Genomic DNA, 18102 nt, shown 5'->3' on the forward strand with positions numbered 1-18102 from the left:
TTCCACTTTCCTATAAGAAATTGGGAATTGTTATCTTGCAATAAGCCACAGTGAGCTCAGTCCAGTGCACATAAAATCAGTGCAAAGCTTATCACTGGCTTCTATGAGCTTTGGGTCTGACACACAGCAAAGACAGAGTTCACTGAGGGAGAAAGACTGTACCAATAACATCATCTTCCACAGGAAGTGTCCTGGAAAAACGTGAGGAAATCTGTGAGCTGGAGTTGGCTGCAATTCTCCTCAGCAACACGAACAGGAGCCTGATTGCAAGCCTGTGCAATCCCAAAACCTGGGATCAACACTGAGGGAAGGGCTGGAGCTGAGATAAAGAACCAGCATGGAGATGCTTGGGCTTCCTGCCCCTGCTGCCCCTTGGGAAGATGAAAGGTGTGATGGAAATAAATCATGCCTGAAAGAGCCTCCACCCAGGCAGCTGAACTGGTGTGAGACATCCTGAGGCTCCCTCAGGAAGAGCTGCCAGCCTGGATCCAGCACAGCTACAGGAGGCAGCAGGGTCAGAGCCATTTTATCGCTCCTGGCAGCCTGGGGATTTGGACAATTGCCTGTTTTGCTGAAGTTTTAGACCATATCACTTCTTTCTGAACAAAAAGCAGCAACTTTGGAACTAGGCTGGGTATTCCTGGCTCACAACATGCTTTGGCCTTTTCACAGAGCAACCAGAGAAAGCAAAATTTTAAGGAAATCAGTTCACCCTGGTGAGCCTGAAGGACTTTTACACAAAGCTGTTACTGACCTGAATGGCACTCACTGACCATTCCCCAAACTGCCATTTGGATGTAAGGTCTGATTTAAAGCTGAGGCTTGACGTTTTTGGTATTTTATGTAAAATACTAAAGTAAGCCCATTGCTCTAGAAAAGGCTTAAAAACAATGCCCATGTAAACATCCTGAACACCAAATGTGCTTCTGAATTCAACTAATCTTTCAATAACAATGCAAGGACAACTTCTTATCTCACAGTTGCTAACAGAGCAAAGTGAGCAGCATCCTCCTTAAACTCTCATTACAGCAGAGGAAATCCAGCATCCAACCAACCAGAGACTGACGTTATTTGACTTTCAATCAAAACATACCTGACTAGAATGGAATTTCACAAATCACCTGCTTTTCCCACTGCAAATGAGTTAACTGTAGTCAACCACCTGCAAGTCTTCTGGGAGTTAAATGTGCATTTGACAGTTTGTTCCTGTCTATGTAAATGTAAAACCACCTCCTGAGTCCTGGCACTCAGAAGGAGGAAAACAGCACAGCAGGGAGGATGGGGAGTCTTATCCACAGTGTGGTGGAGGCACTCAGATGGCAGAAGCAGGAGAAAGCATAGCCAGCACCAGGAAAATAAAAAGAAAAATCATAATGACAGATGCTCAGCACACTGCCAAAGGCCTGGGAAAGATCAGAGCATTATCAGCACTATGGGCTCCTGGTGCAGATTTTGGATAAGAGCAAGCAACAGCTACAGAACTCAATAACAACAAAACTCTATAGCAACAGCTACAGAACTCAAAATACAGGAGTTGGTTCCTGCTATGGCATCTGCCTTACTGGGGGTAGCAGTGAGAGTTGTTAGAAGAATGAAGAGCAAAAATGTTTTAGCTCAGGCACAAAGAACTTGTCAGACATAACAAATACTGAGTGTCCTTCAGCTTCCTCTCTAGTGCACACAATTTATGGAATGCACAGAAACCCCTTCATAAGACAAAATTGCTTATGAAGCATTCAATTCTAATTAAACCACAATAGTTATCTACAAACAAATAATAATAAAATGTTACATAGGTCTCAGGGGTTAAATATGTCAAACTGTGTAGTTGACACCAATTCCTAAACTCATGTGATTTCCCCAAGGACACGTTTGTCTGAATCATTGCCTTCCTGAAGCTGCTTGTACTCCTGGGCTTTTGCTCAAAAATATCAAAGAATAGAATGGTAAATCAACTTCTGCACCCACTAGTCATGTTCAACATCTGTCACAATTTGCATCATTTGATATGCTTATATTAATAGATATTAAAATAGAATATTTCATAGGGATCCTCCACTGCATTTACACTTTACCACCTCACAATCACACAGCCTATGAAAAATCCAAGGTAGTGTTACATTAACTGTAAGCTAGCACTGCACTGCTGGGTGATGCACTGCTTATCTAATTGAAACACTTTTCCTGTGTATCAGTCAGGAAAAACAGACGTGATTGAAACAATAAACTGGCACTGTGTTTCCAAGAATAACTGAAGCTGTAGAATGTTATGCCTAAAAGAGCAAGTGGACTGCAAGATTAAGGGGTGTTTGCAGAACCTCTGCTTAATTCAGCTCAGAATTTCAATCATATCCCATTTTACTGAGTTCCCACTTTATGGTATTACAGTCTTTTAAATGATCTTTGAATTTCAGCTCTGCTGTACCAACCTGGAGTTTGCACCCTCTGTTATGTACCAGAAAAAAGCAGGGCTGGTGAGTGGTGTGAGAGTCACCCTCACACCTGGGCAGAGCAGGTGGGGGTAACACAGCAGCTTCTGCAGCTTTTGATAGGTCCAGTTCACACTCACTGGAGAACATTTCAGAACATTTGTGGCCTTGGGGCTCAGCCCTAAAATAAACTGAGTTTTTTCTCTTGGTGGTTCTGCATGATGTGTCTGGCCACACTCTTAAGTGTGAAAGATATTCTGATTTTCACTGCAAGGCTGTGAAAAATGAGTACACCACACAGGCACAGCACCAAGGATTCTGAAATTCCTTTGCCACTGTTGTCACTCTCTAAACACTTTGCCTTAATGCATGACCTAATCTCTCTGTTTATTCAGCTGTAAAATGGAGATAAAAATTGCCATGTAAGTCCTAACAAGGAAAAATTAAGTAATGTTTTCTAAAGTACATGGAGACCCTCACAATAAAAGATTCCCCAGAGATATACTGTGTCAGAGGTGGGAAATGCCTTATAGAAAAAATAGAAACTTAAAGCACAACCAAAAATTAAAAATGGCACACAATAAAGCCTGAATGGGGACAAAATATGAATGGCTTGCAACCCTAATATTTACAAATCTAGACTTCCTAACACAAGAGAGGAGAGGAAATCCTTTCCAATTCAGACTTTGACAATCTATGATGAAATAAATAATGAAGTAAAATAATCTTTTAAGGCACTGTCTCTGAACTGATTAGTGCCAGAACATTTACAGACAGTAATTGCCAGCAAGCTGCCACTGCCCACACACAGGTCTGTGTTAGAGGAGCTGCTGAAATGATCACATTGCTGTAAAGGCTTGGAGAGGCTGCTGTTGGGGCCTTTATAGATATTTGCTGGAGTTACACCCAAAGCAAATGGAATATTTTATAGCATGTGACAAACATGGTCAGTTCAGAGACAAATGTTTCTCTTGAGCAGTTTGAGATAACAGGACCTAGAATCCAGATCCCTAACAGGGATCTTGATTCAGATCCAGATGTATGGCCTAAATATTCAGCAGATCCAGCACAAATGGGCTGATGAAGTAGATATTACAAATATTAATACCATTGATTTACAAGGAGCCATGAAGATGTCATGCATTTTATCAACTTCTGTGATTTTGTAGCTGCACTTTGGTATGTTCCTATCCAATGTGACTTGCAGCTCTTCTTTATTATGGCAATTATGTTCTAAATATTCAGTCTAAATATTATCTTATAAAATATTCAGTCACAAATTTATCCCTAACCTCTACACACACGTTTCCTTAAAGTGTTTAATTTTTCACTAGCTTACTTACCATTATTAGTTTTTCTGATTTCACTATAAACTGTTTCAGTCCCCTTCTGTTCAGGAGCTGGAAAATGTATTGGCACAGAATCAATATATTTTCTTTTATTGTTTTCTTTTTTCTTTTTGTTTGTTTTTTGTTTTGTTTGCCTTATGAAAAGCTCCTTAAACAAACAGAACACACTTTTTACTTTCAGGAGAAGCAGCTACATAAGCAGCAATGAGCCTGTGGAGTCTGTGTGAAAAGTAAGCACAACCCCCTCCCCAAACCCAGCCTGTAAGGGTCTGAGAGAAGGATGTCTCCTTCTATGTAAAATTGATGATGAAAATCTGCTTCCCTTTCTAAATTTGACTTCAACATCCTCCTAATCTTCTTCTGAACTTGAACCAATACTGCTTTAATTTCACAGAGACATCTACCACTGGAGAATGGTTTCTCTGGATCACTTTGAAGAGCTTCTTCAATTTGTTCTAAGGATTTAGGGATCCTAGCCCTGAGGAGATCTATCACTTGGAAGACTAACATAAAGCCTTTTGGCAACCAGCCTGATTAAATCTTAATGGCAAAAAAAAAAAAAAATTAAATTGCTGCGCTTTGGGAAATGTCTCAAGAATATTTGCAGACTTCACACTGCACAGCTTCCATTCATCTGGGAAAGGTCTCCTTTTGACAGAGAGGCCTGAAAATAGCAAGAATCATTTTCTCTGTGGTCAGCATAAACTTCTGGTCAGTAGGAGAATAGAACAATCTCCTGGATTTATTGTATGGCTGTAGTTTAAAAATCCCTGGACAATCAAAGTGCTCCAAAACTGTGCATTGAAAATCACTTTCTTCTGTGGACTTTCAACAAACCAAGAACTAAATGTTTCTAATTAAAGTTAAATTTTAAAAAAATTAATTGTTGTCGCCTCTTTGCAAAAAAAAAAAAAGAAAAAAGAAAAAAAAATTTAAATTTCTGGATACAGAATCCTGTGCTTTAGCTATTAAAAATCCCCAACATTTAAAGAATTCAGACATAATGATTTGCAGACTCAGAGTCAGGACTTACTGTTCTGCATTGCCCTGAAGAACCCAAGTGTCTCTGGCACCACATTCTGATTTGCCAAAGCTAATTCCATTAATTTTTTGGTTTTAAATTCTGTTCAGCATCCTTTAAATGCTGTGAGCTAACACATCAGAATGGAGTTGCAAAACTGCTATTAATTTAAACAATAGCAGCTACATTTCCCCAAGTGTCTAATCACAGCTTTCAACCTTGCAGCTTTGGCATGAACTTGCTTTGCAAAATAATTTTAAGATCTCAAGGCATATTTCAAATGCTTACAGACTACTGTTTAAATGATCAATTCAGTTTCCACTGAAGTAAGAATTAATCTTCTTGGAATTTTAATCAAAGGTAGCTCATTTTGTTTAGGACTCTTTTTTAGCAGGTAACAATCCTAAAACTACTCCAATTGACTCTGTGCAAAGACTTGGTTTGAGGCATTTCCTTAGTTTGCTTTTTTATTTTTATCATACCCATTTCATTATATTGTGGTATAATGCCACTGCCCATGTTATTTCCTTTGTCAACCTTCCAAAAGTCATCCTAGCACTGAAAAAATGCACCAGGAGAAATTACTTGGATGATTTGACATTTTGTTCCCACTAATTTTATAATGTTGCCACCCTGCAGATAATTTACCAGATATAAAAGTAAAATAAGGAGAACATTCTTACTCAGCCATGATTAGCAGTTTCTGCCTTGTCACTTCAGGGATATTTCCTGATCTGACTTTAGCCCCTGCTTTTGGTTTTGCTCAGATTCCCAATAAAGGGTTTAAATCACCTTGCCATCTTTTTTTCTCAACTAAGCTTTAGAAAAGACAAGCACTGTATTTTTGTCAAGCATACAAACTTAGTAAGTATTGAATTTAATAACTCCAGATAAAAGTATTCTAGCAATTAACAGATAGCTTAGACATTACTTGAAAAACAGGGTAAAACAGTGTTTTCAAATGTAAGTAATTATTTACTGATAAAGACAAGGTGTTCATCCTTCTACAATAATTTCAACTTTGTTTGAAGTGACATTCAATCAATCCCAATTCCCAGAAGTGACAAAAAGGCAACTGCTACAGCTTAGATACTGCAGCAATTATTGCAGTAGCCTTTCACAGTACATAAAATATTACTCTCCTGCTCCTGAGAACATTACTATTGACATTGACAACAGTGGCAGGAGGAACAAATGATGGGAAAGACAAATTAAATTGAGGTTAGGCCAGAGAGATCAAAGAAATCTGCAGTTCCTCAAAAGGCAGAAGGAGTCAGACTCTGTGTAGCTGCTGGATGAACAATGCGTGCCCAGAGAAAAGGTAAATGTGATTTGCTTTGTCTTCCTTCAGAAAACAGGAGGAATCAGAAGAGGGAAAAGGGATTTGGAGCAAGGTGATAATCTGAAAGTTCTGTTCCCTAGGAAGGGCTGGTCATACCCACACACAGACAGGAAAGAATATTATGACTGGGAACAAAACCTTACAATAACATCAAGGTAACAGAAGTATCAGCAGCAGCCCTGTGGCCAAATTCTCTCTCTGGGTGTACATGATTATTATACAGGAATATTAAGGAACTTGGCTTTGCTTCTCTTTTCCCAAGAATAAATCTCATCCTGTTTTCATTGTGATAGGCAGTGCAGAGCTCAAGAGGTAACTTGGTTTCATACAACTTCTTCTATTTAACTGTATTTAAGCAGCATCCTCAGGATGCTCTCAGGGAGGAACACATTAAATACTTTCAGTGCAGTTTCCATTTCCATAACCAAAGCACTCCACTGTGTCCTGGGGCAACAAAGGAAATCGATCAGGGGACTGCTCATATCTCTGTACACTCCAGCACAGCTCAGAATTACAGAATCTATCAGTGTTGTGTGCCATGCATAGGTCTGTAGCATGAGGCAGCACTCAATTAAAATCATCTGATCTCATTTACAAACTATGGTAAACATTATTCTGTGGTTTAATGGGGTTCTATCTACAGAGCATAGATAATACCTTATTGCTTAGTCTGATATACAGGAATAGTGTTATATAGGAAGAATGGATGAAAATGCTGTTTTTATAGGTGTTGATCTTGAATTTAATAGGGCTTTTAAATTAAATCATGCACTATGATACATTACTGTTCTACACCATTGTAGAATTGTAGTGCACACTCAGAAACAGTTGGAACAATTATGAGCCCTATTCTGAAGAAGAGTACAACAACTCTGGTCCTTCAAGGCAGAATTGAGCAGGGGTGGGTAAATAGCCTGCTTCAAACACAGGGAAGAGAGACTCTGTGATGAATGATAGCAGGAAGTGAAAACACAAAGCACAGGAGGACTGGCTGTTCCAGGAGGGCTTGGCTGCCAAGCCTGAAGAGTGAGCACTCTTGCCCAAACATCTGTGCCACCAGCTAAACAATCATGTCTTTGGTCTCTGCAATAAGTGACTAGTCCTTCCTACCAGGAAGGAGGAAATTTATCCATTTCTTTCTCAGTCTGCCTCTCATTCAGCTGAAGCAAAGAAGCAAGAGCAGAACATAAACTTCTCCTGCAGGGTTTATTCACTTTAACCAACTTGGAGCCCTTTGCAAATTTCTGAAAGGTTTAGCAGCTTTCAACACAAGGCCATAATGGCACTGGAGTTCTCCAGATGACACAGAATGATTGAAGTGGGCATAAATTTCCATGGCTATTTCTCCTTCAAGGCTGCAGACACGTACCTCAGCCCCATGCTCTGAGGTCTGGTTACTGCAGGGAGGAGGACAAAGTTATCTGGGCATCAATATCTCATTTCTCTGTTCAAGGTGCCACAAAACCCAGGATGGTCTCCAGGCCTCTCCAGACTAAATCAACACTGGTCTCCCTTCTCTATCACAAGTGAATTACAGCTTTGACCCTTCAACCAGTTCCTTTACAAAGGAGGAAATTCCACTGGTTTCTGTTCTCCCCATTACCTTACCCTGTGGCAACCTCAAGTTGCTCTCAGTGAATTTGGTCTCTTTAACATGGATATTTCACAGCAGGCTGCCACAGCTCCAGCTGGGAGCCTTGCTCCACACAGCCCTCCTGTAAATGGGAATGATCCCAGGGGAAGAGCTGCAGGAACAGCAGCACAGGAGCCACAGCATCAGCCAGGTTCAGAAGCACTCCTGGCAGGAGACTGGCAGCAACACAAAGCACAGCCCTGGCCTCCCCAGGTGCCAAACCAGGCCAGTGTGAGGGAGCAGCAACAGCCCCAGAGCTGCTCCCAAAAATAACCCATAGAGGCTGGAGAGTTCATTACCTCTGTGAGGATCAAGCGTGGAGACTTCAACTTCAGTGTAATCCACCTCAGCACTCTCAAGGTCAGGTCCTGCCCCAAAAATATCAAGAAGATGTTTCTTTGTAGGACTGCATGCTTTGTTTGAGCTGTGGGCATGATCCTGCTGCTATGTACAGGATATCACAGGATAAATCAGATTTATTTATTTTCTGAAATTATTGGACAAATCCCAGGTGACTGTGATAGTGCAGGACCAGGCCCTGCTGATGGAACATGGGAGTTACTCTGCTAAGTTGTAAGGCCAGCCAGCCCATTCCTCAGGGCCATCCCACTCCAAAGGGCAGAAGACCAACTAAAGGCAGATTTCTGAAGCTGTGGGACATGCAAATTGTGCCTAAAACTGTTACTTGCAATGTAACACCTTCAAAAGTGGCACAACACAAAATAGAGCTTCTCCCATATTTCTGCTCCAGCTGCTCTTCCCTTCCTCTCCCTGCCATTACTTTCTTGTTTTCTGTGGCTGCTATGGCAGGACATTTCCCATTCTGCACTTTCCCCACATTTCAAGCCATCTTTATGTCTTTCATGGCCTCCCTCATCACCTCTCATTCTCCAAATTTCTGCTTTGCCAATTTGCCCATTTCAGCACTTTCCTCCTAAGCTTTCTCCAAGCCCCACATAAAACATTTAGAATGGAACCCACTTTCCTCCTCAAAATGCTTCTGGGCCACAACACCCTCAGCAAGCCTGGCAATGATCTGACATCTGACTTATAGGACCAGGGCTGACAGGAACTGGCTACCTGGGTACAGCAGACACAGAAACAGCTGCTGCTTTCTACTCTATTTTTAGAGTGGGGTGGGGATGGTTTTCTACCACATTTCTGTAAGAGCTGGAAGGAACCACAGCATTCATTCACACTGAAATCCTGCAGAACAGATTTGGCAGATTATTTTATTTAGATATTCAGGTTATTTTTAGATTTAATTCTTAGATATTTCAAGATCCAGAGAAGTGAAGAAATTACAGAGAAGTAAAAGAAGTAGAAAACTGTAGAAAAACTTGGTTTTTTAAACAAATCAGAATATTTGTTATATAGAACTTAATATTTTGAGTATAAGTTGTATTTTTATACTGCTCATCATTAGATGGCCTGGGATCCAGCACAGCTAATTACACTGCATAAGGCAATTGATAAAAGGGTCCTATTGGTGTCATTTTGGACATGGGAAAGAAGGGATGGCCCAAACATTACTACTCACTACTGCCATTAGAACATCAAGACTTTCAATTATAAGATAATTTAAAAATCTATTGTTTAGGTATGGAATTACCTTTACTCTCATCTGTTGATTTCATGTGGTTTTCATTATCTTCAATGTAACCTGATCCTAAAATATGAAAGCCAAAGTTGAGCTGACAAGTATTTATTGTAACCAATGAAATAAATGAATTACACAGCTGCAATTCCTACTGTCATTATCTGTATTTCTATATAACACATTCTACTTTTAGATTCCCACTAAGACATTCAGGTGGGAAGAATGTGGCTTTTTAAATAATCAGCTAACAAACACACAAGAGGTAACTTTATCTATGTCAGATGCTCTAAACATCACATCCACCTGCCATTGCCAAGTGCACTGAGGTCCTGCAATGAAAGGTGCCCAGGCAAATTAACATCCCTATAACTGTGGTCACATCACAGGGCCATGTGCCACAGCTCAAATTTCCTCTCTGAAATAATTTTCTTGCAGCTGTGTCAAAAGCAGAAAGTAATTTTCTTTCACCATGGTTTCTCCATCTGTGATATTGTCAATTGATTGCCTGGGAGAAGTGTCAGACTTATAAACCAATCTGTGTAAGACGTGCTCATAAAAACTGTACAAAGACAAAACGACAGAAGATACCTTGGACAATGTTATTGGTATCCCTCTGTATTCCCAAAACATTGGGCCCCATCCAAACAATAACTATGAAGTCCAAAACTTTAAATAGATGTTTAATTAAACCAATTTACTAACAGTTTCCTAGCAAAATTACCTACCTGAATAGTAGTTTCCATCACTGGGCGGTCTTGTTAGTTTTTCACTTGCCAAGCTTGGAGCCAAGGCAGAACTGAAAAACAAACCAATAAAATTTGATATAATTATCCAAAACCAATCAATAAAACCAAGAACATGATTCTGTGCAAGGATCAGTCACTGTCTATGCTGGCTACCACATATTCTTAATCACTGAAACCGATGAAAATTTTGCCTTTGCTTTAGGAGAAACACAAGGAAACTTTAAGGTCAAAAATGTTCCCTATTGAATTATTCTTCTTTATGACCTCTGTATTTTCAATTTTATTCCATATTTAAATGCATTCAGATACAGACCTGACATTCTTGTATTTCACTTATCTGGCTTTTTTTCTATTTTTAGAGTATTTCCTCATCCTGTTGTTGTGTTAGCAGGTGGAACATGAAGCACAACCATCTATTGTTTGCAGGTGTGTGCTGTAACAAGCTATATTCACGTGAAGCAAGGCTTACAGCCCTTTATACACAGAAATATTGCATGACAATCATAAAGCACATTTGGTTTAACCCCAGATGGCAGCTAAACATCACACAGCCACTCACTCACTGCCCTGCCCTGCCACAGAGGGATGGGGAGGAGGATTGGGAAAGGATAAACCCCATGGATTCAGGTAAGAACAGTTTAATAATTCAAATAAAGTTAATAATAATAATAATAATAGCAATGAAAAAGAGAGAGAGAGAGAGAGAGAGAGAGAAAGCCCAAGGAAAGCAGGGGATGCCCTGAGCAGCGAGCAGCACCTCCAGCAGTCCCAGGCTCGGCGCGGTTTTGCTGCTGGGGCTGTGCTGTGACAGTGACCAGCACCTGCTTTATTCAACCTTCAGTAACCCTGCAACAGAAAGGTCTTCCAAGGGGTGGGACCAGGCAGCTGCTTCATTTCCTCCATCTCCAAGGCTGCTACACTGAAAGCCCTCCAGGATTCTTCTGGCTCCTTGAAGTACTCACTCCTGAGATAGTCTATGCCCAGGGAACCTCTGGGCTCGTCCCAGTGGGGGCTTCTGATTCCCAGTCAGGCTGATTTCAGCCTCCAGCAGTCAGCTCTTGGGATCCCCCTCCAGAAACAGAAGTGGTTTCTGTCCCTTCACAGCCTGATAACATCAGGGTACACTGTGCACCCGTGTCTGCTGCAGCCTTATACTCCTGGGGGGCTGACGTGATGGCCCACGTGATCCACACAGCCCAGTGAGCAAGGATGTCCCTCTCTTCCACAGGGCTGCAGGCAGAGCCCCTCTAGTCTTGCTCATAGGTTTATGCAACTTGCTTCTTGTGAAAAGGGAGCTGAATTCCTTTCCATAGGATCAGGAATAAGATCAGCCCTTCCACTCTCTCTGAGGAACTGCCCACTGCAGACTGCAGCAGCAGCTTTCCTGGGAGAACCCCTCTTGTGATTGTTCTTCCTTGCAATTCCTTCCTAGGCCTGAAGTAGAATTTCTATCCCACTTCCTCATGTTGTCTCTGAAGAAAAAGCCAGGGTCTCCCCTGGTGTGTGCCCTCAATATCCTCCCTTGACCAAATAACACTTTCTGTTACCAGCTGAGATTCCAGACTCTGCACATGGGAAGTGCAATCCAGATCCTCTTTCAGCTGCTCAACTGGTTTCTCCACAGCAGGGACAAGGGAGGAAAAGATCTTTCTGTGTACTGCAAGAGTTGGGGAGCCCCTGCCTCCACCACTGGTGCCTGTTTGTGTCTCCAGACAGCACTGGCAGTGAGCTGTTGGATGATGATGGTGCACTCTGGTGTACACACTTCTGATACTTGGTGTGTGCACGTCAAGCTTCATCTGGATCTGTGAGTGACCATGTGTTGTTTGGGTCATAATAAATTATCTACCTCTAAGCATGGCCAGTTCCCTGCTGTACTGAGTACTCTCTCCATTATGGTCCACTTCCCTGGGTGAAACAGAACATCCTCCTTGAAGAAATACCTTTCCTTGACAAGAGCTACTTCCAGAGGCTGACTTGTGTTACTCTTCCAATCACCTTGTCAATTCACCCTTCCCTAGAAAATGCTCACAGCTGCTTGGCTTCTCTACTCCCTAATTCCACACCAGCAGCCCCATTATCCCAGCATCTGAGCATCCAGGTGATAATGGGCTCACCTGGATGATGGCTGAAATTCTTTTGCATATCCTGCAGCTCACTCAGGGATAGGGATCGGGTGCTTCTTGTTCTGCCTCTTCCTCCTGTTCTTGTTATGACCCTGCTTTGTCCTTCTTTACTAAACAAGCCATCTTTCCTGGGCATTTCTCTTCCTTTTTTAAGGGGCAACTGCTACAGACAGGGCTTGGTCCTCTGGTTCAGCTGCATCACCCACCCCTGGGGTGAACAATCACAGTGTCTGTGGTTACTGGAGTTTGAGTGCCCACTGTGCCTGTTCAGGGGGTTGGAGTAGCTGCAAATAATTTTTTGACCCTAAACAAGAACTGAACCACATTCAGCCACTTGCTGCTTCCTACCAATAGGACCATGCTGGTTCCAGCATCCCAAGTGTAATCAAAATTTTCCTAATTCTCAAATGCTCTGGAGAAGAAAGGGAGGCTGTGGGAAGATGTCTCTCCTCCATAAGCTGGCTGTCCGAGGAGTCGGGTAAAAGATGTAATTGTGAATAATTCCCAACAGGTGTCTCCCCACGCACAGGTGATGGCAGTGCTGAGACCCGACCAGGTGAGTTAAAACAACACCCTGAGCCCTGCCCCGAAGGGAACAAACACAACAGGGGGCAGTAGTGCAAGCAACGTGTTGGAGAACACAAATTTGTTTGAGAGCAAACATATCAACACGGTGACCAGTTGTTATTAAACCACAAGGAATGCTTGTAACAAACTTGTTTCAACATGCACTGGCCAGATCTGTTGTTAACTTTGAGTCCCACGTTGGGTGCCATAGGAGCTGTTGTGGTTTAACCCAGCTGGTAACTAAGCACCCTCCTCACCCACCCCACCCCCACTGGGACAAGGAGAAGGATTGGAAAAAGGTAAAACCCAGGTAAGAACAGTTGAGATAAGAACAGTTTAATGATTGAAATAAAGTAAAATATAATAATAATAAAAATAGTAATAGTAATAATAGTAGTAGTAATAATAATAATAGAAGGAGAGAGAGAGAGGAGTAAAACTCAGGAAAAACAAGTGATGCTCAATACAATTGCTCAGCACCTGCTGACTGATGCCCAGCCCAGCCCTGAGCACTGACCAGTGCCTCCCAGACAATTCCCCCCCAGTTTCTCTACTGGCAGTGACACTCTGGTGTGGAAGATCCCTTTGACAGTTTGGGTCAACTGTCCAGGCCACCATCCTGTGGCTTCTTGTGCCCCTGCTCACTGGCAGAGCATGGGAAACCAAAAAGTCCTTGACTCAGTGTAAGCACTACTTAGCTAAACAGCAGTGTTATCAACAGCATTCTCACACTAAATGCAAAACACAGCACTGTACCAGCTACTAAGAGGGAAATTAACTCTATCCCAGCTGAAACCCAGACAGGGAGGCATCTTACCCAGACATCTCCATGGATGGTCCTTTAGCTTGACAGAGAAAAACAAAACTTCTATTAATAGGTTGCACAAGTAAAGAATTTAAAAGTAAAAATTAAACCCAAAAATATAGTGATTGTCTACTCCTGTCAGAGTAGCTTCTCCTGGCTATCACAAAATTAATTACCTCATGTCTTATAGCTTGTTTATCTCCGAGGTCCCTTAAATCTCTCATAGAAAACCCCAGATCCCAAACCCCAGATTTTAACCAAGCCAATTTAAACAATCTGGGACGCTGAAATTCTCCAAATTTTCCCAAATAATCTGCTATGTACAGGATATCACAGGATAAATCAGATTTACTTATTTTCTGTAATAACAAGACCTAAAAAAAATATCTTAACAATAAAAGACAAATCCCTCAATGAAATTGTATTACAGAGTGGAAGAAAAGACCTAATCCCATAAATTAATAGTCTAAGTTTCCTTCATGAGGACTACAGAGGTAGATCAATTACACCTGAGTTGGGACCCCAAATCAAATTTTTATACCTCTGTAAGGGATCAGAAACCTCCTCAGGCCCAGTCTGCCTCTACATTGCCTGAGGCTGAATTTCAGACCTAGGACTGCATGGGGACAGTGTAATTCTGGCCTATTTTATAACCTTTGCTTCCCTAGGGCTGCCCAGCACTATTAGTTACATGTTTTGCCCAATATGCTAGGAAAGCTTCAGCACATTTGCAGCCTAATTTGAGTCACCTAGCATTTTCAGTAGATTCTTTTAATTGTGTTTAGTCATCTCTGAAGCCTCACCCCCACAAGCCTTTGCTGCTGAGACAAATGCAAGTTCAAATGTGATACATTTGTCCCAAAACAAAGAGAGGGGGGACATCATTACCCTTTTTCTTCTTACACAAAAACCACCACAAAGCGACTGCTCCTGCTCCTGCCATGGCTGTCAGGACAAATGCAGCAATGACTCCTTTCTGCCAAGCTGCTAAGATGACTGCAAATAAGAAAAACATGTTTAAGAGAGTAGTTAGTGACAGGTCAACACTACCAAATTCTGTAGTTCCTGACCTTTCATTTTACTACATATCAGCCTTCTTACACACTGGGGAAGATCTTGGAAGAGGCTTGTGTGCCAAGTTCTCTAGTGAGCCTCTCCTTTGTTGACTAAAAGCTCAAGCTTGTGATCAACAGCTTGGTTTTAGCTTGCATCTTGCTCCTTTGGCTTTTGGGCACCCCCTTAATTTTTCCATGTAAACTGGACAATCTCTGTTTATAAAGACATCTCTCTGTTTAACTTCTGGAACAAAAACCACCAGTAAGGTGGCATTAACCACTCCAGTAAGGGAGTTACATTGAGGAACATCTCAAATCACCTGTAAAGGTGACAGAATTGGCAGTTTATCATTAATGAGCTCACCACTGATGGTTATTGGACGGCTCCTCACGTCCACGCTGGCTCGGTTCGAGGCCATGCAATAATAGGTCCCTGTGTCCCTCCTCTTCATTGTTTTCTTGTGCCATATGGTTCTGTCTGAATATTCCCTTGCTTCATGTAGAAGTTCTTCATGATCAGTTTTTTTAAAAAACTTGAAGTGAATTGGCCAAGATCCTTCCTCCACAGAGCAGAGGAAAGCAGTATCACTGCCAACTTCTACTTCTCCATACGGAACACTGCCCAAACTGGCACCCCTGATTGGTACTACAGAGGAAGGCACAAAGAAAACAAATATTAGCACTATTAGAAATAACTTTGATGACAAAATATTGTATTATAGAAATGCTTGCTTTAATGCTTAGTTAAACAGAGACTGAATGCACAGTATTAATCTTTCTGAACAGTCTCTGCCAGACAGCATCCTCTAGTAAATATTTTTATAGACCCAGAAATAGAGAGGGCATGATAAAGAAACAAAGCAGACACAGGAAAAAATTATATCCATTCCAGAGAGGTCAGTCAGTCTCTTTCCTTAAAATCCTTTGGATGCCCCTCTGGCCCCAGCCTACAAATGATTTCGTTTCCAGAAATAATACACTCAGCAGTTCCATTGTTTAAATAGTTATGGTGCAATTTATGTAGTTCTGCTTTCAGAGTTATGTAGAGTTATGCTGGTTTATGCTAACTCTGTGGTAAGAGTGTTCTTGTAACTTTTAATATACAATAGAGGGTGTCAGGAGATAACAAACCGAGTTGTCCAAAAGCAAATCCCAAATTTCAGTGGTTACAGAATACAGCAAACACAAGGACAGAAGTTAGTTTGCATTTGAAGAAGTTGTGAGAATATGCATAGCCAAACCATAGTTTTAAGTCTGCTGGTTTACAAATGAAGCATATGAGCACACACAGAACTAGCCTAGGAGCAGATGAGCTTCAGCCTTTGTTATTTACAGGGGGAGAAAATGGACACACATTTTGTGATGCAAGACATGTAGAATGTCAGCAGCTTTGCAAAATGTTTGGGATATGAAGTGTGTTTTGCTAAAATTCCAAAAGAAAAGTTCTCTGGAAATATTAGAAATGTGTTTGGGGAAGAGCTATGGATAACACAAGGCAGATATAAAGAAGGAATCATTAAGGCAACACTGGTACAGAAGCAGAGGAAGGAAACCAGATTTGACATGAAAAGATGGTGGTCATGGAAGCTGTATTTGTATTAGGAAGTGGATTTAGATATAAGACATGGGTTACTATGACTGAGCCCCTGACAGAGAGAATTGCTCTGGAAAACATAAGTCCTTTTCCAGATCTGCTACAGACAGAAAGGACAGAATACAGAGAATCTGAAGTCACCACCTCACCAGTGATGGACTGTGCAAGAGCTAACAAGGCTCCAAACAATGACCTTCTCTTGAGAACTTCTAAACAGAGTCACAATATATCCCAAACCACAGCTCTGACACCTGGGATACACCAGTTCCAGCAAAGAAATTCCCACTTGTTAATGGACCAAAATTATGCATTGTGTTTATTTGTACCTTGTTATTTCAAAATACCTTGACTTTAAATCTCCCTAGATAAAACTCTTCAGAATTTTATCATTGAGCTTCTCTCTACTGTTAGTAAACAGTGGAACTGATGAATTTAAGGTGAGTCCTAAGGTGCTGTAGTCTGTGTGAATGCAAATACTGTATTAAAAAGCAAATGGAGAGTGTGCAATAATCCAACAGACTCAAAAGAAATGCAACAATTCTGCATTTATCTGTTCCAGTCATACATAACTCAGGGTCAAAACTCAGAAAACAGCCTATTAACTACAAGTTTATCTTATTAAGACCAACACAATTTGGGTTTAAACCAGGATGCAAAGCTGAAAACTCCTTGGTAGAGAGAAATTAGCTCTTCTTTTTCAAAGATCACGAATTGACTTCTACTCTGGTCCTGGACTACTGTGCTGTGATAGGCAAATATTTTACCTCAAGTGAGCAAGAACTTGTAAACATTTCACATCCATTTTTCTTAGTCCACCACTTGCTGCTACAGTTTCAAAAATCTAAATATTACATTAGACAACAAGAAGAAGAATTAAACAGACTTACCTATCACTGTGACATTTAGAATATTGCTAGTTTTCACACCACTGGAGTGATTGTTTCTAGCATCACATTTGTACCCTCCATTGTCATTTAGTCCAATATCTTCATCCAGGAATGTAGCATATGTGTCATTAGTTACATTTTTCTTAATTTCATCCCCTTTGTAGAATGTGAATGTTATTGGTGGTGTTCCCATCACTGAATGACAGATTAATTGTAGAGGCTTCCCTAATACCACCTCTGGTGAGCCACTGACAACAGAAAGAGTTGGCTTGGAGACTGGAGCTAAAAGGTGAATAAAAAATTGTTGCAAATTACACTGCATTAGGCCAAAAGACAAAATATTATTTTTTATAAAACATAAATATATAATATTTAGCTACTTTGCAGACACAGTCTATATTGGGAAGCTCTGCCTCATTGAAATCCTCATTTCCCCCAATGGAAATGGGGGGATTTGAACAAATCAATAGCAAAGATAATAGAACATATGTGACTTTGAATAAAGCAGCATAGAGGGACAATATTAAGCAAAACAAGGAAAGGATCAGTGACTCAGCTGTGGATCATCCAACTCCAAAAGCAGTTCTGACCCAAGGAACAAGTGTGCTCCATGTATGACCTGAGGGAGATTGCACAGCTCCTCCTCAGAGGAGCACAGTGAACAATGCAGTTCATGCCTTGGACAGACTGGAGAACCCCTGTGCCTGCTCCATGAGAGGGAAGGGCACTGGAGTACTCACAGCTGGTGAGCTGGGGAGGGGGCTGTGCTTAATAAACCAATAAACCCTTGGCTTTTCTAGAGTAGAGCCAAGCAGATGAGCTCTGGCTCTCCTGGCTTTCTGCCTGGAGGGGCAGGTGCAGGGATTCAAGGCAGGCACTGACAGAGCTTCAGATCAGAGTGAAAGTTTTGCAGAACATTCCTGGCTCCTGCAAATGGTAGTGAATGGG

General features: G+C 41.3%; 1 protein-coding gene across 7 annotated transcripts in view; it reads right to left on the minus strand.

Moving 5' to 3' along the window:
• Positions 1-18102, minus strand: part of PECAM1 (platelet and endothelial cell adhesion molecule 1) — a 31387-nt gene that overhangs the window by 9163 nt on the left and 4122 nt on the right. For 4 of the 7 annotated variants that reach the window (XM_058817098.1, XM_058817097.1, XM_058817095.1 and 1 more), the window contains exons 7-13: positions 17155-17436; positions 15038-15319; positions 14507-14614; positions 13631-13658; positions 10100-10170; positions 9387-9443; positions 8074-8142 (exon numbers count right to left, since the gene is read on the minus strand). In XM_058817098.1, the coding sequence (XP_058673081.1) occupies positions 8074-8142; positions 9387-9443; positions 10100-10170; positions 13631-13658; positions 14507-14614; positions 15038-15319; positions 17155-17436 (897 nt within the window). Of the gene's footprint in view, positions 1-3772; positions 3830-8073; positions 8143-9386; positions 9444-10099; positions 10171-13630; positions 13659-14506; positions 14615-15037; positions 15320-17154; positions 17437-18102 lie in introns of all 7 variants that reach the window. The other 3 variants (XM_058817092.1, XM_058817091.1, XM_058817093.1) reach the window with 2 other exon arrangements.

The sequence above is a fragment of the Ammospiza caudacuta genome, chromosome 19 (genome assembly GCF_027887145.1).
Source record: "Ammospiza caudacuta isolate bAmmCau1 chromosome 19, bAmmCau1.pri, whole genome shotgun sequence".
Classification (NCBI taxonomy): Eukaryota; Metazoa; Chordata; class Aves; order Passeriformes; family Passerellidae; genus Ammospiza; species Ammospiza caudacuta.